Source organism: Fulmarus glacialis, unplaced genomic scaffold, assembly GCF_000690835.1.
Source record: "Fulmarus glacialis isolate BGI_N327 unplaced genomic scaffold, ASM69083v1 scaffold20632, whole genome shotgun sequence".
Classification (NCBI taxonomy): domain Eukaryota; kingdom Metazoa; phylum Chordata; class Aves; order Procellariiformes; family Procellariidae; genus Fulmarus; species Fulmarus glacialis.
In genome coordinates, this window is record NW_009196150.1 from 3,758 (window position 1) to 18,886 (window position 15,129).

General features: G+C 38.1%; 1 protein-coding gene across 1 annotated transcript in view; it reads right to left on the minus strand.

Annotated features, from left to right (window-relative positions):
- Positions 1-934: 934 nt before the first annotated feature.
- The window catches only part of UBE4B (ubiquitination factor E4B), a 36,339-nt gene continuing 22,144 nt past the window's right edge, over positions 935-15,129 (minus strand). Inside the window, exons 16-29 of the mRNA XM_009572125.1 lie at positions 14,964-15,077; positions 13,761-13,959; positions 13,398-13,536; positions 11,001-11,100; positions 10,126-10,253; positions 9,642-9,740; positions 8,586-8,821; positions 7,717-7,843; positions 7,274-7,418; positions 6,063-6,197; positions 5,500-5,691; positions 3,018-3,192; positions 2,423-2,569; positions 935-2,017 (exon numbers count right to left, since the gene is read on the minus strand). Coding sequence (XP_009570420.1) covers positions 1,956-2,017; positions 2,423-2,569; positions 3,018-3,192; positions 5,500-5,691; positions 6,063-6,197; positions 7,274-7,418; positions 7,717-7,843; positions 8,586-8,821; positions 9,642-9,740; positions 10,126-10,253; positions 11,001-11,100; positions 13,398-13,536; positions 13,761-13,959; positions 14,964-15,077 — 1,998 coding nt within the window. The 3' untranslated portion in view covers positions 935-1,955. The remainder of the gene's footprint in view (positions 2,018-2,422; positions 2,570-3,017; positions 3,193-5,499; positions 5,692-6,062; positions 6,198-7,273; positions 7,419-7,716; positions 7,844-8,585; positions 8,822-9,641; positions 9,741-10,125; positions 10,254-11,000; positions 11,101-13,397; positions 13,537-13,760; positions 13,960-14,963; positions 15,078-15,129) is intronic.

A 15,129-nucleotide genomic window follows, 5' to 3' on the forward strand; every position in this document is an offset into this window, starting at 1 on the left:
GAGTTTTTCTTTATGTAGAAAATAATCACCTTTTTACTAAAAAAATAAAACACACCTTGAAAGTTACAGCTCACTGCATACCCTTAGAACATGTTGAGAAACCATGATGGATTTGAATGCTGAATGACAGCTTGCAGATAAAAGCATAGCAGACTTTGTTCTGTGACTTTTGAAGAGGGAAGAAGAGGACGATTTGAATTTGTGGAAGGAGTGAAGGTTAAGGAACTAAAACCAGTCAACAAGCAAGCTTCTCTGTTCCAGCAGTCCATGCAGACACAAACTTTGGAATCTTTCTCCCAGCCTTGGGGAAAACACACACACACACACAGCAGGGGGGGAAATACCAACCAAAAACCCCAACAAAAAAAACATTACATCCTCACATTTTAATTCAGAATTACTTGCACATCTCAAAAGGTCGGCACTGGATTATATATAACCTAACCAAAATTCCCCCTGGAGCCTGTCACATAGCTATGAATAGGTGTAAGTGTCACCCACTTGGGAACACTTGTTAGTTTGAAGTATTACTGATCTCTGTGTGCACGGAAATTTTTCACATAATTTACTAAAGTTATCTCGAGATCCTAAATCACTATCAGCAAACCTGAACAAAGCCACCCAATCATTCGTATTTTTTAATACTTTCACTGAAATACTTTTACTTCCACTTTTTAATACTTTGCACTTGAAAGAAAGACAAAAGAAACATTTTGTGCGAGTGTGTATCATTTATTGTAGTTCAAGAGAGTCAGGAATTGAACAGAAGACACAGCGAAAAACAAATAAAAGAAAAACAACCTTTTGTCAGACTTAATTTTAAAACACTGTGGTTTCAAATCCTTTTTAAAAAGGAAATTCAAGTATCATATGCAGGGGGCAGTAATACAAAAATGTTTGTGAATATTTTTTTTTTTATTTTTTTTTTTAAAAATGTAATTCTACATTTCCTGCACCCTTTCTGCTTTGGTAAGGCCAAGCCATGGATACAAATTGGTACGCAACATAAAAAATGACCCCTGCCCCAAACTGCAGCCTCCAAGAATAAAAGGATCTGCTCTCTGCGGACAAGCTCTAATGGCTCAGGACTGTCATTTAGCATATATCATATCTGCAGCATTAAAAGAATGAATTTTATTTTTTAAAAAGTCACTGAAATCCTGGTATTCCCAAGCATCTCATTCATGGCAGCTGTTTTAACATATTTCTATCTCAAGGCTTTTCAAAAATACCAGAGCATCTGGATCAACATAAAGAAAAGGGACATTTCAAAGAACGGAAATTAAAATCCATGTGTGAAATCTTTGCTTTTTTGAAGTTATCCTTGTGTCTAACACCAATTAAAAACCAAATATGCAAATATGTGTAATATAAAAATACGATCCCAAGATTAACACTTTGTTGCAGGCACAGTTATCGCACAGAATATGTTCTTTTGAGGGCAGGGGAATGATTTTGATTTTCACAGGGATTTTTTTCTTTTTTGCATTACAAAAAAAAAAGACAGCAGTGCAGGTTTGGTGGGTGGAAGAGGAAGAAGGGAGGGAAAAAGTTACTTTAGCAGCAAAATGTCCAAGGTTTAACCACAATCAAATTAACGGATATCTGGCTGTAAAAAATAACGTTGAAGGGATGCTGCCCTGATCCATTCATCTTTGCTAAAATAATTCAGCTGTAAAAACTCCAAAATGTGACATATTGAAGGACAGTTTTGTAACATAAGCAACTTCCTAGCTTGTCCTCCATGTTATTGACCATCGTTATCACTTAAATATATGTACAAGAATTAAGCCGCTTTTCTCCTCGTCCACATGCGTCTGGTCACTACTGCAAGTCAGTGCCAGTGGGTGTGCTAATCCCATCAATAGCTTTCAAAGCGTATCTGCTCCACTATTACCAGAGCAGCCCACGCCCTGTTCTTCCCAGTGGTGTTGGCGTGCACTGCAAGGGAATTTTTAATGGTCAGCATTCTGCTTGTCTCTCATCCAGGCTTGGATTTGCTCTTTAAGTTCTGGCACTAGTAGTGTAAAGAAGAGAAAAAAGAATGATTAACTTAGCAGTTAAAACTATTTAGTAATACTACCATAAGAAAGCTCCTCATAACCAAGAGCAATTTCTTTTCTAGAAACCTGATAGGAATATTTACTACTATTTTCTTCTCTATCAACATATTTTCTGCGCAGCTTTGAGTAACTGAATTATGCATTTACCTACCATAACAATATCTTTTAGCCCCGTAGTTATGAAGGCAAGGGTGTGGGGTGTTTTCCCAGAAAAAGGGAAAACAGAAGAAATGAACTTTTCTGTGCAAGTTGAAAGAACCGTTAACTGAGGCCTCAACACTATCTTCTGAAAGCATACAGAACAAACTGCACACAAATTGCTTCCCCAGTCAACAGTTCCATTACTGTTAAACCGATACCTGGTTCCAGCATATTTTCTGTCAGCGTCTGACGATTGAAAGGATCAGTGGAAGAGTTCAACAGATGCCTGAGGATGATTGACCTGTCCATAATGGTTCCAGAGGGCAGCCTCACAGGATCAGTCATCAGAGTGTCCATAAGTGGATCTGAGAGCACAAGTATCTCATCATTAAATTGAAGACAATAGCTACAAATTTTATCTGCACACAAAACCACAGTGCGGAACTGAGATATTCGGGGTCCCCAATCAAGTATACTGCTGAAGTTAACGGTTAAAATGAGCAGTGGACTCTAGCCTTTATATTGCTTTTCCCTTTCTGAATTGGGACTAACCATTAGCTATTTTCAGATTTTGTTTTTTTCTTACTGTTTTAAAGTACATGTAAGCAAGACATGGATAGGACTGGACAGTACAATCCCAGGGAAAAACAAATTAAGAAACTCCTAGCTCTCTATATTTACTTAACTGTTTAATTGAAATAGAGCAGGATGCAAGCCTTCATAAACAATACATAGTTTCTATTAATATTAATCAAAGTAACAAAACAAATCCCTCTTCTCCTAAAAAGTCAGTATTTAGAAAACTCAACTTGCCTCTGAATTCATCCGGAGCATCACTGTAATCAATTTCTGCACGGGCATTCTTGGCAACAATTTCCTCCACTTTCTCTGCCAGCAGTTTGAATTTCTCTATTGCTATGGTTGACTTGATGCCAGCCTTTCTCATCTTGGAGATAACCTCCTCAAAGAGCTCTTTACTGTAGGACCTCTACAAGCAAAGCATAAAAAGACAGCTTTGCTGAGTTGTAGTATTCTAACATGCCATAAAAATTCTAAAGATCTTTTAATGCATTTTTAAAACTTCAGAAGGAGGGATCAATGAAACCTCAACATTACGTCAGACAGAAAAGTAGTATGCAGATAACATTTCATATAGCACCAAAATGTCAACTTTGGGGTAGACATGCTTTTTTACTGGTCATCTCTACTGTAGAACTGTTCAGGACCAAGGGGGGCAAAAAAAAAGGCAACATCCCCTCATCAAAGCGAGTAAGACACTCGGAGAGGCTGACTATAATTATTAAGATTGTTCCTTAGACAAAATATCTGTCTTGCCACCCCTGTCTGTATTCTTGTTCTCACAAGTCTTGGCTGAAAATACAACATAAAATGAAAAGTTTTTTTGATTTCTTAACTTCTCTGATAATGTGCAAGGCAATACTGGGAAAGAAGTGATTCTTTCTCCTAATCCAAACAAAAACAAACAAAAAACCCACCCCATGATGTTGCAAAAATAGTAAGGCAACTCAGAGGGAGCTAATACTTGCAGGAAGCTTGCCAACTGGTGCAGTAAGAACTGTACAGCTACATAGTACAACGTTCAGAGAGACCAAATGCATATCCTATAGTTTCAACTGAAGCAAGTTTTGCTTTCACGTAAGAAAAGAAAGTTAAGCAAGGACTTTTGAAAGCTGCTTATGTTCTAAAGACACCATTTTCTTTTAAGTTCACAATGCCATGTTTTGATATAAGCCTTTTAATAAAAAATGTTATTTACACTGCAGTGCAAGGCTGAATTAAATGACAAAACAAAACACGCTAAGTCTCACAGATTTCTATTTTCCTAGGGGATTTTAAAATGTTCAACACAGCCCTACTTCTTTCATCTACACTGTATCGCACCAAGAAATACCATTCACTACTTAGGACACGCAGTGCCCACCCAAACTCCTTTCTATCTACAGAGGAGAACAGAACTATGGCAATATGCCCAGGGCTTTATAAACGTTTCCAGATTCCTTCTCATACGTGCTAGGATTTGCAAACAGGAGATGTATCAAAATGCTTTAGAGAGACCCTGCCATGATCAAGCAACTTTTTGTTTGTCTTGTTTTGTTTTTTTTTTCCTCTTAATACCAGTAGCCATTAACCAACTGTGCATTTCCTTGGTGTTTCTTTCCTGTCATTGACAGTTTCCAAGATACTAGTCACTCCCCCTTCTTTTTATGAAGGGCTACTTTGTTAATTAAGCTTTATTCCAGTTCCCACAGCAGCAGGCTTCTTTCTTTTTAATCCCTATGTCATTGCTGTGCATTTTGCTGTGGCTAGCTTGGATGAATGAATGATGGATAACATTCCCACTTTCATATATACTGAAGAGCATAAAAATATACTGCATGCTCATTATACACATGCAAACACATAAGGTCTGTTTCAGAAGCATTACTGATATTATCTGCAATTATCAGAACTTAAATAATTACAGAAAAAAGATCACGAGTTACTCTAATACCTCTGCTTCACCACACATGCAAATACAGCTTCATGTATTGTAAACCAGCTTCCACTGGAATTTCAAGTAGCCACTGAGAACGTTTTTTTCCCCTCTAGATTTTGAAAAGTTTGTATTATAAGACACAGGCACGGAGAGACGTGATTCAGTAGTTTCACAATGTTACAAGAACACAGAGGTGAGCGATAGCTTATCTACCTTAAGAATTAAGATTCTGCTCTGAAGACTACCATGAGGAGTTCAGAGGTGTCTCATGTATATTGTGTTTTGTCAGTTTATTACACAGCCTTTTCATAAAGTGATATAAAATGGAATACAATTTGGAAACTGTTAGTCTAGAGAATGAACTTTGGATTGTTAAATGAGGCTCTTATTCTCAGTCCCAGCTCTGCCTCTTTCATGTGTTCTTGATGAGGAAGGGGGAGTCAAAACTCTTTGTATGCTTCAGTTTTCGCACTTGCAAAAAGTACTTCTGCTAATTTACAGTGAGGCTGTACCTAATAAGCAACTAATGCTCAGGAAATTTCCTGTGTGTGTGTGAAGTGCTCTAGATGTTTATGAGTGTCTACAGGTTTGCAAAATACTTTGAAAACATACCCATCTACAAAGAGCAGACAGAATATGAACAGAGATGATCTGCTGAAAGAAAACAAATTGCAAGCATGTATGACGGAAACTGGGCGGCAGCATACAAGTGAGATGAAACTCTTCTAGAGTGTTCTGCAAAGTCCTGTTTGTCCACAGTGCTTTTGCCCTTCCCCCTCTCATCTTTTTGGAGCTCACCTGATCATCAGCAATTGCTTTAGCAAAGCGAGCACAATCTAGCTGTAGATAAATGTCAGTCAGTTGGTCCAACAGCTTCTTTGGTTCAAACCCGTATTTCTCAGGGTTTTCGACTTTCAGGTCACGGCACTTGGGGCCACACAGTTGCTGTAAGTTAAAGTTCAACATAGCAGCCAATCGCGGTCCAAGTTCCTACAAGACCAAAGTAAAACACAGATCACAGCATGAAGGCAGTGATAAAGAAGATTATCACTAGATTTGCATACAGCAAGATCAGGAATTATTAACTAATAAAGTTATCGTTTTGTAGGCTTGCAGGAAGTGTCTTTTCTTTATGCATGCTTTCCATTAAAAAAAAATAATGCAAACAGCTTCTGTCTAGAAGGATCACACCATCTCAGTGACTCAGGTAATGCTCTTAACATCAAATAACTTCAACAGCAATTAGATTTCAATGAGGAGGAGAATGGAGACAAAGCGCTACCAAACATTTCCAAGGTTATTAGCCAACAGTAGAGATGTTAAAGCAGCTAAAAAACAAGTTAAATCTGAGCAGGACTTACAGGTCTGAGAAAAGGCTTTTGAACCTGCTTGGTAAGGATATGGAACATATCAACAGTTTCTGTTGCCAGGGCAAGATATGAACGAGACACGCGCTCATCCTGAGCTAGCTGCGATTGCCGAGCCTGTTGCTGATCCTAGAACATAAACATTCAGTGGTTACAAGTCCACAGAATTTCCTACATCATCACCCACCAAAACCAACGGCCATAATGCTAGCATGATCTCGACAGACAAAAGAACAGACTGCAGTTCAAATCCAGATGGGATACATTTTTTAATTTAAGGTACAGCTCACTTTTACTACCCAATACTAAAGCCTGCACCAATTTTCCAAAATTCTGCAACACTGAAAAATGAATGCAAATGGTATCACAAGACTCCACGGTTATTGAGTCTATATACATCCTGTAACTGCTCCTCACAGCTGCAGAACTGGGTTACGCTTCCTTTCCATCCAAATGCCAATACTTCAAAACCAGCTTGGGATCTGAAAGTCACGTGAGGTTCTCTCTAATTTATGCACCATCATGAGTAATAAACACTTCACACTGGAACAATCTGTAGATGATGTACCAGCTCATTTTCTCACTACAGTAATGGCTTTACCTTGCTAGTAGGCATAAACAGGAAAAGGCTTCAGAAGAGCAAACCAGAAGAGTTTAATAAACAAGACCTTTATAGCTTTTCTTTTCAAACTTTTTTTTTTTTTTTTTAAATCAATAACCTTAAAATAGAAATACCTGACATTGGTGGGTCAACACATACAATTATTGTTTAATCAGGCTAAGGTCTGAGGTATAGGACTCTAATTGTCTGCATCGAATCTACCCAGGATCAATGCATTAACAAAATAAAAGCTTCTATTTCTCGAAGTCAATTCAACTGGCGAGCATCTTCCAAAACCTCCTTCAAGAAGGTTAAAGTCTCAGTTTCTCCACTTAGAATTACGTGCACAGTAATTTAAAACTTTATACTATTTCCACTTCACACCACACTCTTTGCCAGCCACAGTATAACTACGCAGAATGATGTTTTTTGCAGAATGTCATCCAGAGTGACCACGGCCATACTGGCAGCAAGAAAAAGCACCGAGAACTGCTTCTCATGAGCAGCTCTTTGGTGCTGCCCCTTATTAAAAAGTTTTTTTAATGGTCTTGTATTAAAAAATTAAAAATAATTAAAGGGCACTTTGAAAAACAGCTCTGTTCACCCTGGGCAGCAGGTCCCATTGTTCTTTATTCTTCATCTCCTCTTGCACTTCATGGATACGTTTTAGGGACTCCAGACTCTCATCCAGCAAGAAAGTTGTGTCATTTATCAGCATGTTGATGTAGCGAACAAACTGCTTCCCAGAGCTGAAAACATTGAAACACAGTTATCACGGCAGAGTAGATGGGTGTGCAGACCAGACTGCAACCCCAGCAACACTCCTTCTGCACTGTATATTTCGAATAATGATCCCATTCCCCAAGCCAAGTTGATTGTGGTGTCCAGAGCTCAGTTTAGAAACACTCCAGTTCTACTGGAAGGGGCTGCCATTTAAAATACAATGGAAAGCAGCATCACCCATTTGCAATGGTAATGGCCTCCTCAGGTCATTGCCTGAGCAGCTTGCACGACAGTAAGCAGCATTATACACAATTTCTTACTCACTTGAACTCTTCCATAAATGTACCATGGTGAGCTATATTCTGCCAGAGGCTTTTGAAAATGGTGCTGATGTGGTAGCGGATCGTAAACTTGTCATAGAATTCGCTAGTGGCTCCAGTATGTTCAACATCTGAAAAAGAAAACAGATCCCAGAACTGAAGTCAAAACTCCTTCCAACCAGGATTCACCTGCGACACAGTACATCTCTCCCCTACTGTCTCCAATGTGATGAACTTCAAGCACCAAGCTTCAAGAGATGAAATTCAATTCCCATTCAGAAGTCTCCATCTTAAGCCCCATTAAAAGAAGTAGCACTGTCCATTTTCTAATCCAGAACCAACCTCATTTCTGGAGAAAAACCCTCAGAAAACAAAACTTTCTGTTCTATTCAACTCCACTCTGCTCTTCATCCCACAGTCGAAAATCTCAGTAATAAGAAAACACTCTGGGAACGCTGCAAAAATAGTTGTTTCTATGGGTGCAAAGCCCTTTTGACACATTGAATCTACACGACTAGCAAAACCACAGTCAGAAGTTTTAAAATCCCAATACTCCCTTACAAAACAAACAAAAAACTTCCAGTTTGGAATCTAAACACCACAACAACAATCGTCAAATTAATATACAGTGCTAGAGTTGTCAGTGCACAGCAGCTTGTAGAAGGACTAGAATTCTTAAGGTTCCATCTAATGCTGTTTCTCCTGATTCCTGAGCAACAAAGCCTCATCTTTACAAGACCCAAGATCTACCTGTTTGGTTTTGTGGGTTTTTGTTTTGTTTTGTTTTTTAAAAGGTTTCAACTAACACAGCCTTTTGCCTTATAATACTCATTGCTTACTGTACACTCAGTGAACTATAGACAGAGCACGCACCTGTGTAAAACTTCATCAAGGAGGGGACTAACAATTTAGTGGAGAGAGGATGATTCTCAATCATTTCAAAGAACTTTTGTGTCCGGGGCTGAACAGCTGGATTTGTCATGAACATCACTTCCACCAGCTTGGCTACTAAATAAGGATTTCGGATGTAGTTCTGGTTGCACAGCATCACGACAAGGAACATCACTATGTCCTGAGTACAGGGCTCATAAAGCACCTGAGGAGCATATCTGAAAAGAGGGAGATAAGGAAAACAAAATGAAAAACCCCAACCCTGTATTGTCTACAGAAGATTTATCATCAAATAAGTTCAGATCACTCATTAGCAACAGGAAAAGTTTAGTCATGTTATCATAATTCCCCATCTTCCTTTACAGAAGCTAGATTCTTACTCTTCCAAAAGGTCCTGCCAGCTGTTCACTGGAAGCTGAATTTTAGCTTGAAACACTGTCATATTCTTTTGTTGCGCATAATAGCAAATCTGCTATGAAGTACCACTGTAACAGCACCTCAGGAAGGCAAAAGCAAACATCTCCTCATCACACAACACAGCGGAGTCTGAATTTGAAGGTACATTTTCAGGAAGAAAGTGACCAGCTTCAGAACTCCAGGATTCCATCTGAATAGTATTCATGCCCATCTAAACTGCTAAAACTATAGAAATGCATTTCGTCCCAGCAAATTTATAAATGGGGGAATTTTCTACTTATTAAGCTATGACTTTTTAAAAATATTATTCTAGTGATGATTTAACATATCATGAGATCAAAAGGACTCAGCAAACTCCAAACTATAAAGAAAATTCTTGGGGGGAGGGAACCAAAAAACCTTCAACTTTCTTCCAAGAAAAAGTTAGGTTAGAAGGGACTCTGGAGCTCATCTAGGCATTATATCTGCCACAATGCCATAATCTTATGACTGTTGTTAAAAAACAGAACATTAACTACAGAATAGCTAGGAAACTACTTTCATACCCTAAATTTACGTGCATGCCACCTGTTACAGGGGTAAAAGGTAGTACAAATTTCCTTTAGCTATAACTTGACTTACTGTACAATAAAAAATAAAAATTCAGCAACATCTTCCACATAAAACTCTGGCAATGCTGCAAATACCTTCGGAACTTCAGGAGTTAAAGGCAATTTTATACTGTAGAATAAAAGAGACAACAAACAGGACAGTATAATAGCAGGGTTAAGTAGAAAGTGTCACAAGCTCTCCTATGGAATTCTCCTATGGAAACACTTTACAAAAATTCTGACACTGACTTTTTAAAATCCATGTCACTACTTCAAGTGTACTAAACATACCCAAGGGTTGCTCCCCTCTGCCAACTGAACCTTAAACTATAAATAAGACATATATTCCATGCAAGAATATATATCACTGACATAAATAAGGTAACAATCACGTTAGAATGCAGACACTGAAGAAAAAAAAAAAAGAAAATTCTAGAACTGCTAAATTCAGTAAACAGTCTAACATGATCTGAAATATCTTTGATACAATTTACACAGATAATCCTGATACTCACTTGGGATAGGCAGGGTCAAGAATGCGAAGCATCAGCTGAATCACCATGCCATAGAAATTCAGACATCTCCTGAGAAAGTTTTCATCCAGCAAACCAGCATCTGCACAAGCCTTGCACCTCACCAGTTTCTGCAGAATATGCATACAAAAACTAATCCAGGGCAAGACAACATAAAAGGAAGGTCAAGCCTATCCAAACTAATCAATGTATCTGAATTATGACAATTATACAATAGACTCTTCTTAAAATATGCTCTTATTTGAAGAAAATGGGGCACTTAAGCCCCAAACATATAAAGAAAAACACGCACATAATGCAGGGACAGAGGAGTCTTTTACAAGCTTTCCAGGAACAATGAAAGAAATAACAGAGGTATCAAAGTGCAAAAATGTGCAATTAAAGTCATTTTGGTGATATGGCTCAGAAAATTTGTGTCAATTTATACTAGGAAGACTTAAGCAGGACAGAACTTCAAAAGACAGGAACCCAGCATACTCATCTTTGCAAGAATTCTACATGAGATTAGGGACTCGAGAGGTTCCATCTCCTTCTTGGGCAGGGATTGTGCACACACAATGACCCCTGAACAAATCACAATCCCTTTGCTTGTTCTCTCTCCAATAAAAATAGTATTTTCTTCTTTCTGAGGAATACTGCCAAAGTTAATCTTGGTGTTACTTTGAATTTTAAATTCACCATTAATGTTATATTGTATCATGACTACCATCTAGTGCAGTACTCACATGGTTCATAGATTCAAAACCACCATTTTCAAGAAGCATCAGTGGGAAGTCGCATTTAAACAGTAGGACACAAAGTAAACATACAGACAGGTTGACAAAGGCATTTAGTTGAGAACTGAATCACTTACAAACCTTAAGCTGTGTCTTGCAACGTTTCAGCATTTCTCGATGCCTGGTAGCCAGAGGAGAATCCTTCCACTGACTTTCATTGTTTTTCAAATCTTCAACAGTCCTGAAAACCATATGCAATAATTGGTTATCATGACAGAGGGGATACGTACTGCCATCTAGAAGGCATTTAACCTACTTATCAGCTAAATACCAAGGAAATATTGTGAAGAAAAGTGGGGAAGAAAGCTAATCATTTTCACAGAATTTACCCATCATCATAACAAGAAAAATAAATTGCTTTTGTAAATGTAGACTGAACATCTGCACAGCGTGCATTCAAAGGCACTACATACACTAGCTCCAACATACATGCCTGTCAGACAAATCAGAACAGTAAAAAAGAAAGAAAAAGTTGAAACACAGAAGGGATCTATCCTGCCTGACAAACTAATTTTTTCACTGTATTAAAAAAAAAAAAAAATTTGCCTTTTTTCACACTGAAGTCTGCAGTCAGTCTAAAGGAAGGTTAAAAGGATGTCATTAAAATTAACCCTAACACAAAGAAGGGCTGGTCCAGTTAAGAACAAGATATTTAGAGATGTCATTCATCTTTTAATATCAGAAAGGAAAATAGAAAACAGAATCAGTTAAGGAAGAAAAAGGTGGCTGACAACAGGACTTGTTATGAACACCTTCCCCCTCCCAAGAAAGGCACAAGTCTGCATCCTGTGTATCTTCCCACTTTCCACCATTGTAAATGATTTTTTTGCAGTTTTGTTCTACCCTTCTCATGCTCCACTCCCCGTAAAATTCAGGTTTGCAGAGGAGTACAACACATGAATAGTCTATAGTCTCCCTGTCAGCGTAAGGACCAGTAAGTCAAGGTGGTTGATATTACCTCCCCTCCCTTACCCACTCTCTCTCTCTACCCCACAGAAGACAGAATTTAAATGTATATTACACACACCATTTACATTAAAAAAATCCTACATATTCCCATACCTTAATCCTTTTTTGGAAGGGCAGCTGATTAGAACAAAACTCAATATACTGAACTATATGAATACAGTCCCTTTTCATCCCTCCTCTAAACACAAATTCTTTTCCACATCAATCTCTGCCTACAGCAGAAAAATATCCAGTCTAATTTCTTTATTACCAACATCTAATTACATTGCCCAGTGTTGCAAGCAACTAAGCAATTCATGGAAAATGCTGAACACTAAGCTCCTACTGATGTCAGTAAAAGCCAAGAGCTCTTCACTCTGCACCATTAGATGGAGATTGCTGCATAAGCAACTCCTTCGCAACAATTCTAAATAAGGAAAAAGAAGCAATTCCTTTTTCAAGCCAAATGCATGGCTTATTGACAAGTAATCCACAGGCTGTTTTATATGAAAATACTTTTTTCTTTAAGATATACTGAGTCTTCCTGCTCCATTCTCTGCAGCTTCCCCGGTTCTTGGCCTGCATGTGCTTTAAAAACGAAAAATGAAATCACTACGAATGCAGCCCAAAAATCCTGTAATGAACTCATGGTATTACTGCCAAGGAACATTTACCAAAATGCAGTGAATGCAATTATAAACAATGGAAAATACTGATGATACAAAAATCTGTTCTAATTTTAACAGAGTATTCTTCGAGGTTTAGCAACTATAAAAGTCTATTTGAATTTATGCCAAGAGAAATAGAAAATAGCAGTATCTTCATGTCAACATCATAACTTTTATTTGTAATTTTTAAAATGGTAAACCAAAATGCTGAATTACACGCATGTCAACAATATTAAGAGTTTACTGATAAAGGCTTCCTCCCCCGCCCCGACCCCAAGAGTAGAACAAGTTATCCCACCTCAGAAGCCAAGGGGCAAAAGGTAAATACCTTCTGGGACATACAAACCAGCTCAGGCACAACTAACAATGTCTTGTTTCTGAAATCACAAGTCATCTACAATTATCAGACATGTAACTTTATATGCACTCCTACAGCTATGTCAAAGAGCCTGAGGCACTGATGTCCGCATACCATCAACCACACCACAGATTAAGTTATAATAAACAGTGTTAAGTAATGTCATGAATCCTAAAATGCTCTGAAGATAATTCAATATTTAAAATCTTTTAAATAGAATGGTCCTCTCACCAATTTGAGCTGCCTTGTGTAACTAATATCCTCCATCCCACTATTATTTGAATTCGTGATTCAAGCCACAGTCCCTGAACATAAGCAAAAATCCGTAAGGGCCAAAAATAGCAGATTAATAAATAGTTAAGATGATCTGTACTTAGCAACAGTTTAACCCAAATTGTCATTCTAATTTCCATTAAGTTTATAGGACTTGCCATCATAGTGAGAAGACGACATCGCTAGGATGCTAGGACTCTCAGACACACTAGATAATTAACAACTTCTAACCTGTTGAGTTCCCTGATGGCCCGCAGTCTACGTATGTACCGACGGCAGCTTGGCAGGATTGAGAGATGATGGGCATGCAGGGTTAGGAAGAAACATTCTGTTGGGAATTTCGGCTCAGAAAATGGGGACGGATCCCTGTCTAGAAAACAAACAAAAAAGCAGTATAGGTGAATAAATTAAAAAACGAACTGCCTTATCTAGGCGTGAGACCTTGAACTCAACTTTCTTTAAAACAAGTAAGAGCAGACAGCATCAAGAAAAAGCATTTAGGAACTTGCTATTTATCAAGTACTTCCATGTACCTCCAGTATCAAAAACAGAAGGCAGCGTAAATGCTTAACGTATCTCGATAAGAGTACTCACAAAGTTCAGCAATCCAGGCTGTAACATCCTCCATTGTTGCTTTCACTCTTGTCTCATCTGTTGGGAGGTCAATACGACACCTGGGATGAAATATGTACATGGGATCAACCGTTTCCAGCTTTATCTTCGTACTTAGTTGCTGTAGTACCCATAAGAAGTTGAGCATAAAGCCATCTGTAGATACCAAACGATCATCTGTCTGTGGGGTAACAAAGTAAATAGTTGAAGACATAAGCTTAGAAGTACAAGGGTATTTTCTGCTGCTTTAACAGTATTCAACATAAATGAATTATGCAAGTTCAAGAAAAGGGAGAAATTATAAAGAACGTGGCTCTGTAAGGAGACCTTTGTGACAGCGGGAAGGTCACTTACTAACTTATATATTATCATTCTCTATGGTTCAAGTAGTCATTCTCAAGAACATTAAACAAGCATATAAGAAGAAGTAGAAGATGACCTAAGAAATTAAAAGGGCTTAAAAGAGCCTCTTTCATGAACAGTTTTCCACAGATATAAACAGCAACAGAAGAGTTTCAAATAGTTGCTGAGCTTCAATTCATAAGTTTTACCTTAAGTGTAAAGTTTCTACTACTTCTTCACTGGAATTTCACAGAAATATTCCTAGTAATGGTTCCAAGTGTTTGCTTTTGAAAAGGGGACTTGAAGACAACAATGATGCAAACTTCAGTTGTTCAGGATTCATGCACAGATTTTATCACAGGAAATGAGTGCAATGCATTAATTAAACAATGGCAAAATAACATCCCTGTTGTTTCACTGGAACCATGCCAGTTCATATCTGCATTACTCATTTTACAGAAACCATACAAAGCCTAGCAACTTACCAGCTGGAAAATAAGTTTTTTAAACATAGCCAATTGTAATGAACAAAGCCCCCACAGACTAGGGGGGAGGGGGGGGCAGTACAGAGCTTTAAAATCTAATCTAGAATCCCTGTTAATGAAGTGACATGAGAGTCCTAGGAGAGGAAACAACAAACTGATCAAATAGGTAAACCAGAGTAATTTCGGAAATAGGAAATGTATTGAAAGAGATAAAGACTGATGACAGGGCTTCTTGTGGTAGCAGGCATTCAAAATTCTTTCGTCCTCCATTCAAGAGCCACCACTGCATGAGCCATCTAGTGCTATTTGTGCATTGACTAGGTCCCTGAATTACAGGAGGAGTGTTCCTTTTATTTACCTGCATTTGTGCCTTTTTCATGTTGGCATTGACAATAGCTGCCATGTAATTGAGAGCTGCTTCTCGAGTTTCACCATTCAGTAGAATACTGTGTAGAATCTTGAACAGCTCTTGCTGGAATTTCAAGTAAACATTCTGTCAGGTTGCACATACTTCTCAACATTGC